Source organism: Ictidomys tridecemlineatus, chromosome 9 (genome assembly GCF_052094955.1).
Source record: "Ictidomys tridecemlineatus isolate mIctTri1 chromosome 9, mIctTri1.hap1, whole genome shotgun sequence".
Lineage (NCBI taxonomy): Eukaryota > Metazoa > Chordata > Mammalia > Rodentia > Sciuridae > Ictidomys > Ictidomys tridecemlineatus.
The window spans coordinates 124,243,845-124,257,872 of record NC_135485.1 but is presented as its reverse complement, the minus strand read 5'-3'; the positions used below and the strand labels follow the sequence as shown (position 1 = coordinate 124,257,872).

The following is a 14,028-nucleotide window of genomic DNA, read 5'->3' as shown; positions in this document are numbered from 1 at the left end:
ATAAATAAAATAAAGATCTATTGACAACTAAATTTTTTTTAATTTTTAAAGTATATGTATTAATGAATAAAAATTTTCAAGACCCTAGCACCAAAAAAAAAGAAAAGAAACCAAAGGGAACACAGAACAGAAGCACTATTCCCAAAAGCTTATAAAATAAATAAGTAATAAATAATAGTCCATTTTAGTTTTCATGCATACTCACTTTGGGGCCAGATGTTTTAAAAAATAGCCCATTGCCTTGAGAGCTTGTACTCGTATCCCTTCACTTTTTGATGCCAGAAGTTTGTAAATAACACTAAATGAATAAAAATTAAAAACAAACTATTCTGAGTATAATTTTCAAAAGTAAAGATTTAAAGTACATATACTTATTTATATTATTATTACACACATATTTCAAGTAATACATACATGAATATAATATACTTTTCTGACATTTAAAAACTTGATAAATTCAGGCACATTATAGAGTTCATTTTCCTCAAAACCAAGAAATGAGAATGAATTAGAATTCAGGAAATGTGGTAACTTTTCATGCATACACAGAGGCAAATTTAAATGCATCAAGCTGGTTTTCAGACACTTTTTTTTCCTCTCACACAGGCTTATCAACATCCTCTAAAAATTCCCAAACAAGTTTAAAGTCAGTACAAATAAAGCATTGACTAGTGGTACACATTTAAATTGGTAAGTGATTGTCACCATAGAAAGCAAGTGAACAGGCTAGTAAAGAATGATAATTAGAGGGCTGGAGCTGTAGCTCAGTGGTAGATCACTTGCCTCACAGATGTGAGGCACTGGGTTCGATCCTTAGCACCACAAAAAAATAAATCCATAAAAAGATATTGAGTCCATTTACAACTAAAAAAATATTTTTTAAATAGTGATAATGAGAAAAGATGTGCAAATATAATGTCTCAATTTAAAAATTTTAAAACTGCATAAATAAAAAGATTTAAAACGAAATGATCATTAAAGATAAATGTCACATTAAATTCTCAAAAATTACATAGTAATCTAATTTTTCAAAAACTCTGAGGACCTTCAAATATAAGTATAAATAAAGTATATTAAAACTGAAATTGAATTGATTTATTATACCATTCCTTTCCTCATAAACAAAGAACAAAGACAAAAATAAGAAATTTTTGTGATTACTTTTAAAAATTATCAGTATCTTCCTAAAATTTCAATGTTTAATAAATAAGTCTTAGAAAAACAAAATTTTGAAAAAAGAGTAAAATTCTTCAACCTCTAGTGATGCATAAAAAGTATATGTAGGATTAGCTTGATTCTGTTTAAATTCCATTAAATTTATATTATCTCATGAGATAACAGAAATTAGTTATTTTTTAATACAAATCTTACTACAGAAACTGTTAACTTACAGAATGATTACTGTTGTCATTCATGAGGACAACACTAATAGTTCTGTAAGTTTCTCTTCTTCAGTGATTTAAACTAAGGAAAATGAAAATTATTGATTTATAAAAAATTGATATACAGTTAATATTGGTTTAAAAAACAATATACTAAGATGCTTTTAACATATTAAAAACTATGCTTGCCATAAAGTAATACATAGTTTTGGTCAAAATCACAATGGTTTAATCAAGATATAAACTTCAGATATTATTAATAACATTTAAATAATGTTTGTTAGGATAAAGAACATGTGATCCTGCAATCTGTACACGTGGAAAAATGACAATTCATACCCCATTTGAATCAAATGGATGATATGTCAAGATCATTGTATTGTCTTGAGCAACTAATTAAAAAAAAAGAACATGAGGAGATCAAAATAACATGAACTGCATCTGCACTTAATATTTATGTACACTAATTTTTAACATAGAACATTTTTGTCCAAATCAGAATCCAATTGGTTTTATTCAACTTGCTAAATTTAAGTAGTAGATTTTGTTAAACAGGCCTATTTTGCTTTTTAATCAAAATTTGGTTACTACTTCATACACACACACACACATACACATATAAAAGTACCTCACACATTAGACACAGGGGAAAAACCCTGTAGTGCATCACTTATAATTTTATCTATTCATGAAATAATTACAAACACATGTACACTGCCCTATTTCAATACAGAGGAAAGTATAAGATAACAAAAGTAACCCATGATAAATAATATTAAAATCTGAGAATATTTTCATGCAATGGCTTTACTCTGATGCTATGTTCAAATAAATGCATATGGATATTACATGTATTTTTAATTGGAAAACATTATAGTATATATATCATGACATTTTAAATGAAGAAAATAAAACTCAAGTAACAAATACATGAAAGGGAAATTTAAATAGTAACATTATTTCATTCTTATCATAGATACTAAAAAACTTCATTAAAATAGACTCAAAAATTCAAAATTCACAATTGAAGCAGGACATATGATGAGAATGACACTGAATTTAAAAATAGTCACTTCTAATAAACGGCAAATGCTCCAAAATAGTGAATTAAATTCAATATCAGAGATAAAGTTAAATAATTTGACAGTAGAAAAAATTTTGTATTTAAAATCTAAATGCAGACATTTATTTGATGAAAATTAAATGGCCAATCATATTTTGGAAATGCCACTGCCTATTCCAACCCAGTTTGGCACTTTTAAATTATCTTTTACCACTAAAGACTAGTCCCATTTGTTGATTCTTGTTATTAACTCTTGTGCTATGGGCGTCCTATTAAGGAATTTGGAGCCCGACCCCACAATATGTAGATCGAAGCCAACTTTTTCTTCTATCAGACGCAGAGTCTCTGATTTGATATCAAGCTCCTTGATCCATTTTGAGTTAACTTTTGTGCATGGCAAGAGAAGGGGATTCAGTTTCATTTTGTTGCATATGGATTTCCAGTTTTCCCAGCACCATTTGTTGAAGATGCTATCCTTCTTCCATTGCATGCTTTTAGCCCCTTTATCAAATATAAGATAGTTTTAACTTTGTGGATTAGTCTCTGTGTCCTCCATTCTGTACCATTGGTCCACCTGCCTGTTTTGGTACCAGTACCATGCTGTTTTTGTTACTATTGCTCTGTAGTATATAGTTTGAAATCTGCTTTCGCTATGCCAGCTGATTCACACTTCCTGCTTAGAGTTGCTTTTGCTATTCTGGGTCTTTTGTTTTTCCATATGAATTTCATGATTGCTTTATCTATTTCTACAAGAAATGCTATTGGGATTTTGATTGGCATTGCATTAAACCTATAGAGAACTTTTGGTAATATTGCCATTTTGATGATGTTAGTTCTGCCTATCCATGAACAGGGTACATTTTTTCATCTTCTAAGATCTTCTTCTATCTCTCTCTTTAGGGTTCTGTAGTTTTCATTGTATAAATCTTTCACCTCTTTTGTTAGGTTGATTCCCAAATTTTTTTTTTTTTGAGGATATTGTGAATGGAGTGGTTGTCCTCATTTCCATTTCAGAGGATTTGTTGCTGATATACAGAAATGCCTTTGATTTATGTGTGTTGATTTTATATCCTGCCACTTTGCTGAATTCATTTATTAGCTCTAGTAGTTTCTTTGTAGACCCTTTTGGGTCTGCTAGGAATAGAATCATGTCATCTGCAAATAGTAATAATTTAAGTTCTTCTTTTCCTATTTTTATGCCTTTAACTTCTTTCGTCTGTCTAATTGCTCTGGCCAGTGTTTCAAGAACTATACTGAATAGAAGTGGTGATAGAGGGCATCCCTGTCTTGTTCCAGATTTTAGAGGGAATGCCTTCAATTTTTCTCCATTCGGAATGATGCTAGCCTGAGGCTTTTACAATGTACTTAAACTAAAAAGTTTTTTTCAGCAAGAGAAACAATAAGAGAAGTAAATAGGGAGCCTACATCCTGGGAACAAATTTTTACTCCTCACACTTCAGATAGAGCCCTAATATCCAGAGTATACAAAGAACTCAAAAAATTAAACAATAAGATAACAAATAACCCAGTCAACAAATGGGCCAAGGACCTGAACAGACACTTCTCAGAGGAAGACATACAATCAATCAACAAGTACATGAAAAAATGCTCACCATCTCTAGGAGTCAGAGAAATGCAAATCAAAACCACCCTAAGATACCATCTCACTCCAGTAAGATTGGCAGCCATTATGAAGTCAAACAACAACAAGTGCTGGTGAGGATGTGAGGAAAAGGGTACACTTGTACATTGCTGGTGGGACTGCAAATTGGTGCGGCCAATTTGGAAAGCATTATGGAGATTCCTTGGAAAGCTGGGAATGGAACCACCATTTGACCCAGCTATTCCCCTTCTTGGACTATTCCCTAAAGACCTTAAAAGAGCATACTATAGGGATACTGCTACAACGATGTTCATAGCAGCACAATTCACAATAGCTAGACTGTGGAACCAACCTAGATGCCCTGCAGTAGAAGAATGGATAAAAAAAAAAATGTGGCATTTATACACAATGGAGTATTAATCTGCACTAAAAAATGACTAAATCATAGAATTTGCAGGGAAATGGATGGCACTAGAGCAGATTATGCTAAGTGAAGCTAGCCAATCCCTAAAAAACAAATGCCAGATGTCATCTTTGATATAAGGAGAGCAACTAAGAACAGAATAGGGAGGAAGAGCATGAGAAGATCACCATTAAACAGGGACGAGAGGGGGGAGGGAAAGAGAGAGAGAGGGAAATTGCATGGTAAAGGAAGAAGATCCTCATTGTTACACAAAATTACATATAAGAGGAAGTGAGGGGAAAGGGGGAAAAAACAAGAGAGAAATGAATTACAGTAGATGGGGTAGAGAAAGCAGATGGGAGGGGAGAGGTGGGGAGGAAGGGGGACAGTAGAGGATAGGAAGGGCAGCAGAATACAACAGACACTAGTATGGCAGTATGTAAAAAAGTGGATGTGTAAGCGATGTGAATCTGCAATATGTATAAGGGGTAAAAATCAGAGTTCATAATCTGCTTGAATCAAATGTATGAAATATGATATGTCAAGAGCTTTGTAATGTTTTAGACAACTAATAATAAAAAAATTAAAAAATTAAAAAAAATAAAGACTAGTCCCCCTTCAATTTTCCGATCTTCTCCATTTAAGAGTATGTTTATACCTGCATTTAACTGCGACTTAACACATAATCGTCACTAAATACACCTTTAAGTGTTTCATGTTGTTCTTTGGACAATATGGTACTTATATTCCAGTGAAATTATATATCAACAGCCAGCTTAGATATTTCTCTCTCTCTCTCTCTCTCTCTCTCTCTCTCTCTCTCTCTCTCTCCCTCTCTCTCTCTCTCTCTCTCTAAAAAAAATAATCAAAAAAATCCACCATTTTAAAATGTAATAATAAATTTTTTGGACTCAAGAAATAGTACCATATGAGATAAATTAGACTTAAAGGAATATTCATTCTTTAGAAGTTATTTTTAATCATGAGCTTGAGTTGTAGCTCAGCAGTAGAGCACTTGCCTAGCACGTGCATGGCCCTGGATTCAGTCCTTAGCACCACATAAAAATAAACTAATAAAAAAAGATATTGTGTCCAACTACAATTAAAAAATATTTTTTTAAAGTTATTTTTAATTAATATAATATTTTTAAAATCTTTTTATCTATTGTTTGAAAGTAAACTGACTACACTGAAATGAAATTAATTCTTTTTTTTAAAAGAGAGTGAGAGAGGGGAGAGAGAGAGAGAGAGAATTTTTAATATTTATTTTTTTTTAGTTCTTGGCGGACACAACATCTTTGTTGGTATGTGGTGCTGAGGATCAAACCCAGGCCACATGCATGCCAAGTGAGCGCGCTACCGCTTGAGCCACATCCCCAGCCCTGAAATTAATTCTTTACCTCTCTAAATATCAGTCCAAATCAGAAAAATTTTTATTTCTTCATAAAATAAATATAAGATTGAGAAAAGCAGCAAAACTTGAAACATTATAAAAATAAAATAGAGGAAATAACTTCCATCAGTGCTAATGTAGAAGCCAGCACTTTTCCTTCACACAAAAAAATTTCAAAAAACAAACAAGCAAACTAAAACCTGAACAAGATTTTCAGATACAACCACTTCAGGGCATTTGGAACTGACTACGGAAAGACAACAAGCTGGGAAGTATTTATTCTGGGGAAATTGCAAGAAAATCAGGTTAAAAAAAAAAAAGCCAAGAATCAGTGGCATATTGTTGGAGTTATGGCTCTCACTACCACCTGGGTTAGCCGGGGAGAACTGTCGCTTTACCAACTTTGGACCAGCAACAAAAAGCAGTAGTGTTGTTTTCTGAGAGGGCAAGCCTGACTTAAAGAATGAAAACCACAGTTACCAGCTAAAAGTGGCAGATCTGGTTATGAGTCAATGGGGAAAAAACAGCAGCTTTGCTAGACCAAGGCTGCAGTCACAATTCAGGGTGAACAGCAGACCTGTCAGAAATTTAACAGGGAGATGCTGAACATGAAAAAGCCACCAAAGGACTGAGATACGTGCTCCCACAGTTCTTGCAGATTGGAAAAGAAGGCAAGGGAGAAGGGAGAAGTAGCTATGAGTTGGAATGCAATCCCCAAACACAGTGGATCAAGAGAGGATGTGGACATTATGGGCTGAAAGAAATGGATCACAATCTCTACATGAATCACTAACTAACCTATAAGAAATACTGAAGCATAATAAACCCTTGGCATGCTGTGTTAAACAAAAAAAGAAAAAAAAATATGGAGCACAGAGAAATCAAGCTGTGGACCATGGAGAAGACAAAAGGCAAGTTATTTAAAAAAAAAAAAAAAAAAACCTAACTACTATGGGAAAAAAAGAGTCCAGAGTTGCTCTGATACTTACCCAGAATGCCTAGTTTTCAAACAAAAGAATTACATATGCAAAGAAACAAAAAAAAAAAGTATAACCCATAATCAGGAAAAGAAAAATAATCAAACTTACTCTTAAGTTCTGAATATGAGATTTTTCAAAGATGTATAATAAATATGTTCGACAAATTTTAAAATGCTATGCCCTCCCCCCCCAAAAAAAAAACTGACAATGACTTAAAAACTGGAGAATCTTTATAAAGAGAAACTATTAATAAAAGCCACATGGAAATCCTAGAAATGAAAAATTCAACAAGAGCAAACAAGGAATTTACTTCAGAGTTGCTCACCTGCAGATTTAGGAGGCAAAATAAAGATTCTGTGAACCTGAAGAAAAACCAAAACAAATTATCCAATCTGAAGAACAAAGAGAAAAAAATGTGTGGACGAAAACTTAACCAATCTTTAGAGACCTATAAGACAATGTAGTGTGCCAATTTCAGTGTAATGAGAGTGCAAAAACAAAATGAAACAGGAAAGAGGCAGAAAATCATCTGCAGAAATTATGGAAAAAAGTCCCACAATTTGATAAAGAAAAGCATCTACTTAAGAGATAAATTAACTCCACAAAGGAATAATAACAAAATGAATCATATTTAAACAAACCATAGCTGAGCTGCTGAAAAGCAAAGAAAAAGAACTCTGAGAGAAAAAAAAAAAAGATGGCTCAAGACATACAGGAAGAGCAACAACACAATTCACAGCTGTCATCTCTTCAGAAAACAACAAAGCCCAAAAGTCAGTGAAATGGCAGTCAAGTGCTAATAGGAAGAAAACCATAAATTAAGACTTCCTATCCAACGTAAGTATCCTCCCAAAATGAAGGCAAATAAAAGTATTCCCAAATGAATAAAGAGTATAAAAGTTCATTGCTACAGATATGCCTTAAGAGAAATATTAAATAAAGCCCACCAGGATAAAAGGAGAGAATATAAGATTGTGAAACCACTTATAAAAAATAATTTTAAAAACCAACAGGGAATGTTCATTCAACCACAAGAATAAGACAAATAAAGCCTTTCTGTCTTCAATATTACAACTAAAACTACAGGGGAGAATAAAAAAACAATTACCAAAGCACTACAAAGACTAAAAAGAGCAAGTGCATTGTATAGGGGAGTTATGAGTCAGAATCCCACATATAAAGATAAGGGTCTAAGTCTTTTTTTTTTTTTTTATCTTCTGAATCTAACCAAAAAGCAGGCTCTGGATTCACACTTGGATGTTAGAAACTCAGGTGGCCAAAGTTCTGAGAAACACTGTTTCTAGTTAGAAGAAATTAGAAAATACATCCTAGAAGGGAGCAGGGGATAGATGAGAACAGAGGAGAAGGATCCTCTAAATCTATAAAAGAACCTACAAAAGTCTGAAACTCACCCAAGAAATACACACATACAGAACACACCCAAATCAGAAAAGCAGTCTTTCTAAATTCAAATAAGATTTGAAATGCCCGCCAATTCTCTGCCTGCTTCCTGTGTGGAAAATGGACAACAAAGACCCAAAGCAAGGCAAGATAGATCTTGAAAATGAAAGGACACTGGAACTACAACACACAATGGAGAGGTAGAACTTGTAATATTATTCAGAACAGAAAAAAAAATTAAAGCTATCTTGATTTGCAGACCAAAGATCTACATAGAAAATCATAAGGAATCAGCAAAAAAATCCATTGAACTAATAACTTATAGGAAACAAGATCAAACAAGCCAGGAACAATGAGAAGATTATAAATTCAAGGCCAGCCTGGGCAAAATGGAGACACACTCTCTCAGAAAAAAGAAAAAAATGAAAATTGTATTATGTTAGTCAGCTTTACCTCACTGTGACCAAAATTCCTGACCAGAAAAACCTAAAGAAGAAAAAGGTTATTTGGAACTGTCTCTCTTTCTAGAGGTGACCCCTATTTTGCCTCGAATACATATCCCTTGCGTTACCCCAAAGGCATCTCTGTTGAGAATGTCCCATTCTCCCTTGAATATGATGTACTTTCCTAAACAAATCTCTGGAGGAAAAGGTTTATTTTGATGGACAGTCTCAGAGATTTAATCCATGGTCAGCTGAATCCACTGCTCTGGGTCTAAATTGAAGAAAAGGCTGTGAGAGCTACTCCATTCATGGCAGCCAGGGAGCAGAGGAGACACCAAGGCCAAGGGAAGATGCACCCTTCCAGGATATGCCCCCAGACCCTCCTCCTCCCATCACACACTGCCTGCCTACAGTTATGACCCAGTTAATCCATTTAAATTATTAATCCATCAAATGGATTAATCCACTAATTAAGAGACAGCTCTCATAATATAATCATTTACCTCCTGCTCACACAGGACCTTTTGGGGAACACCTCATGTCCAAGCCATAGTGTGTATTTATAAGTGGTAGCAATGAATAAACAAAAATTTATGTTAAGAATATCATTTACAATTGCATCAGGAAATCTTAAATACTCAAAGATAAATCTGACAAAGAAATCTAAATACTAAATGTGAAATCTAAACTAATTTTTAAAACTATTCACTGAAAACTACTAAACTGCTCAAAACAAAGACTTAAATGGAGAAAGATGTAGAGTTCATAATTCAGAATCAATACTGGATCAATATTAAGTTATTATTTGTTCCCTCTGATTTATAGATTCAAGGTAATCACAAACTTCCAGCAAGCTTTTATAGAAACTGACAAGCCAATTCTAAAACATATCTGAAAATGCAACTGGTAAAAGAAGAACAAAATATGAAAACTCACACTGTCTAACCTTATGCCTACAGTAATTACAACAGTTTAGGTTTAGCATCAAGAAAAACAAATAATTAATGTAAAAATAACTGAAATTTTCAACTAAGAAGGTAATCTGGTGAAGAAAAGATAATCGCTTCAACAAATGGTTCCAGAAGAACTGAATATTCATATGTAAAAAGAAAACAACCTTAAAGGTAGCAGAATGCTACTGTTGTTACTAGTATGGCATTATGTAAAAATGTGTATGTGTAACCGATGTGATTCTGCAATCTGTATTTGGGGTAAAAATGGGAGTTCATAACTCACTTAAAACTAATGTTTGAAATATGATATGTCAAGAGCTTTGTAATGTTTTGAACAACCAATAAAAAAAAATAAAGCATTCAATATATGAAAAAAAACAAAGAAAACAACCTTGATCCATGTCTCTCATCAAATACAAAAACTAACATTAAATTATGCATAAACTAAAATGTTAAATCTAAAACTATAAAACTTTTAGAAGAAAGTATTTCCAAACTTGACATGGGCAAAAAGTTTTTACATATGACACAAATACAATAATCCATAAAAGAATTTGGACTTTATTATAATTAAGACTAACCACTCTTTGAAAGACTCTGGTAAGAGCACAAAGATATACCACAGACTGGAGAAAATATTTACAAAGTACATACCAGATAAAGTACTTATACCCAGACTATATGAAAATTCTTAAACACAAAAGTAGAAAATAAAAAACAATTTAAAAAATGAGGGAAAGATTTGGGCATTTCACTCAAGAAATCTATACAAATGGCAAACAAGCAAATGATAAGATGCTGGACATAATTAGTTACTAAGGAAATGCAAATTAGAACTAGACTAGATACTATCACAAACTTATTAGAATGTTTAAAATTAAAGACTGATCATCCAAGTGTTGCTGAGAACATGAAGCGAGCAAATTCTCACATGCTACTTGGAGGAATATAAAATGACACTATAACTTTGGAAATCAGTTTAATGATTACCTAAAAATTAAAAGTATACCTATCATTATATGCTGATATAATGATACATATCCAAGATATACAAAAGCATATATCCACACAAATACTTTACATGAATGTTCAAAGCAGGCTTGTTTTCAAGAACCAGAAGCTAAAAATAGATGTCCACATAAAAGAATGGCTAAATAATTTGTGGGACATAACAAGTAATGGAATAGTATTCAATAACAAAAAAAGAATAAACTATTGATATATGCAACAATATTGATAGATCCCAAAACAATTTATGGTGAGTGAAAGAGAAAGACAAACATTGCATACTACATGATTCCATTTATACAAAAATCTACAAATCCAATGTAAACTACAGTGACAATAAGCAGCTCACTATCTGACTTGGGATTAGTATAAGGAAAGAATTACAAAAGGGCACCAGGAAACTTTTGGCAGTGGCAGATTTGCCATTACCTTATTGTGGTGGTTTCATATTTTATACATTATGTTGAAACTTAACCAATTATATATTTCAAACATGCAATTGTTTGCATGTCAATTATGCTGTACTAATACTATAAAAATCAAAATGATACTGCCAAACTTAGTGAAGCATACATTGAATCAAATAATTTTGTTACAGTAGCAAATGGTGTCAAGTAAATGTTACAAAAAAACAACATTTTTAAGGTCTATAAAACACAAAACTGACCCAAACCCCACAGTTACAAAAACGCATTTTGCTAGAGCTTAACCTAGTCTTGAAATAACATATAATGAGAGGAGGGGTGTGGGGAATCTATCAGCATTTACTAACACAGGGGTTAGGAAACATCCCTGTAACTAATCAGATAGTAAATATATTGTGTGGGCCTTATCATCTCTGTCACACTCTCAGCTGTCACTGTAGCAAGAAAGCAGCAATAATCAATATTTAAAAGAATCGGAGTGGCTGCAGCCCAACATATCTATTAAAATAGACCTTTATGGAAAAGTCACCAAAAGAAGGCAACATAAGAAATACAAAAAAATATGATCAAAAGCAACAGTGGAAAGACAGTCATAAACAGGAAGAAGGTTGGGCTTGGTGGCGCAGGCCTGTAATCCCAGCAACTCAGGAGGCTGAGGCAGGAGGATCAAAAGTTCAGAGCCAGCCTCAGCAACTTAGTGAAGCTCCAAGCAACTTAGCAAGACTCTGTCTCAAAATAAAAAATAGAAAGGGCTTGGGGTGTGGCTCAGTGGTTAAGACCCCTAGGTTCAATCCCTGGTATAAAAATAAAAAACAGGAAGAATAGGCTCTGGTGTACACCTTTAAAAAAAGAAGATGGAAGTTGAAATAATTCCCTTCTGATAGCTTTGATGAAGTAGATAAAGCTACTGTTGCTGAGAACAATAATGAAAAACTGTAAAAATCTGGAATCTTATCTGAATGGACAAATAAAATCCAAGGTTTAACAATGGTAAAAGTGCAACTGATTTTAAAAAACAACTTTAATATATGGGCTACAAGATTTCTTCCACCAGCTGAGATGGTCCCTACACAGACTGATTTAGGATTACGATTCTCAAGAGATGATGTAACAGGACAATGGTAGAAGGGAGTTTTCACTAGAAACCAGTTCCAGCAGTCAACCAGGATAGGAAGGAAGTAAACAAGGATAGAAAAATGACAGACTAGTATAATAATAGGGAGATCAAGGGACAAAGGTCTCTAGGAGCCTGAAGAGCACTGGAAAGAATGGTAGCAGAAAAATGGAAGGAAACAGATGGGTGGGATCAATAAGCAAGACACTGGAGCATAAGATTTTTGATGTGGAAACATTGCAATGCTGAAAAGGTACAGATTTTTAAAACAGGAATAGATAAACAGAATGGCAGAAAGTGTCTTCAAAGTTAAGGCATTAACTGAAAGGTGGGGCCGGGTTGTGGCTCAGTGGCAAAGCCTTTGCCTAGCATGCATGAGGCACTGGGTCGAGCGCCAGCACCACATAAAAATAAAAACAAATAAAATAAAGGTATTGTGTCCATCTAAAACTAAAAATATATATACACATTTACAAAAAAAACTGAAAGGTGAGGATACAAGGAATTATCCACAATGAATATGTTCAGTCCTAGGGAAACTAAGTCTGATATGAGGCTGTGAACCAAGAGTTCACACACTAAAACTAAAATTATATAGTACAAATTTTCATTGTCAAGAATTTCAATAACATAATTTTTACTCATAATTAAATGTCTATGTTCCTGCCTTAAAATTATTTTAAAGTAAAAATTAGTAAGATCCTATAATAATTAACAAAATATTGGACACTACCACACAAATACTAACAATATAAGGTTATAGACACCAAAATTTTAAAAACTACATCTTCACATAAACCTTTTAATTATTTTGAAACTAAGTTAACAAATATGAAATACTAAAGAAACAAGTTAATAAGACCAGTCTGTTTTGTATTAATATGATTACTAAGAATAAAAAATTCTGATCTTTATTTAGAAGATTTCAAACCCATTAAAAATCAAGCTGCTTATTAAAAATATCCATTCTTTGCAATGCTAGATAAATACAAATACTTATCCTACTTAAATACAGAATAAGACTCCAAAGCCTACTGAAACCCAACAGTCACAGGGACCACAAACCTAAGATTGAACATCTACAAATGCTTGGTAGGCATGTGCTTTCTTCCTTCACAAAAGTCTAGTAAATACATTCTTTGATTTGGGGGTGGGGGAACCTTACCAATATCTACTTATAAACTCACAATACAAGTCAGAGAAAGAACAGAGTGATATGGTATGAGATTAAAACCATCTGACTAATTAAGAACAAGCAGTCAAGTATAGGTTTTTCTTAATTTAAGAGCAACCTGGAGGACATTTAACATCATTTTGCTTTAAAATCTGAGATGGCTGAACAACATACATACATACATACATATATATATATATATATATATATATATATATATATATATATATATATTTCATAGGTTCTTATCTATAATTCTGTTCTAAATTATTTGGTTCTTTAGTATCTTTCTGTTTGTGTCTAGGGCTGGTTTATCAGTAATTTGATTTATTTCAAAAAAATTATTAGACAATTGTGAGGAGAAACAGTAATTTCTGATTGTGGCAAAACTATAAATAAATGACACACTGTAAATAAATGCCTTTACTCTTATACTAATTGTATGGGTCAATTGGGCTAGGCCATGATACCCAGATATTTGGTTGAAGATTAATGCTAGATGTTTTTGTAAAAGTATTTTTTTTGGGGGGGTGAGATTAACATTTAAATCATTAGTGAGTAAAGCATTCTCCATAACAAGTGGTGGGCCTTATCTAATCATTTGAAGGTCTTGAAAATAGGCTAAGGAAAAAAGTGACTTCCTTTAGAGGAAAAAGAAATTCTGTCAGTCTGCTTTTGGACCTAAA

At 32.9% G+C, this 14,028-nt stretch overlaps 1 protein-coding gene across 5 annotated transcripts in view; it reads right to left on the bottom strand.

Annotated features, from left to right (window-relative positions):
• Positions 1-14,028, bottom strand: part of Lrba (LPS responsive beige-like anchor protein) — a 648,575-nt gene that overhangs the window by 515,465 nt on the left and 119,082 nt on the right. For all 5 annotated transcript variants that reach the window (XM_040293201.2, XM_040293202.2, XM_040293204.2 and 2 more), the window contains exon 18: positions 206-298. In XM_040293201.2, coding sequence (XP_040149135.2) covers positions 206-298 — 93 coding nt within the window. The remainder of the gene's footprint in view (positions 1-205; positions 299-14,028) is intronic.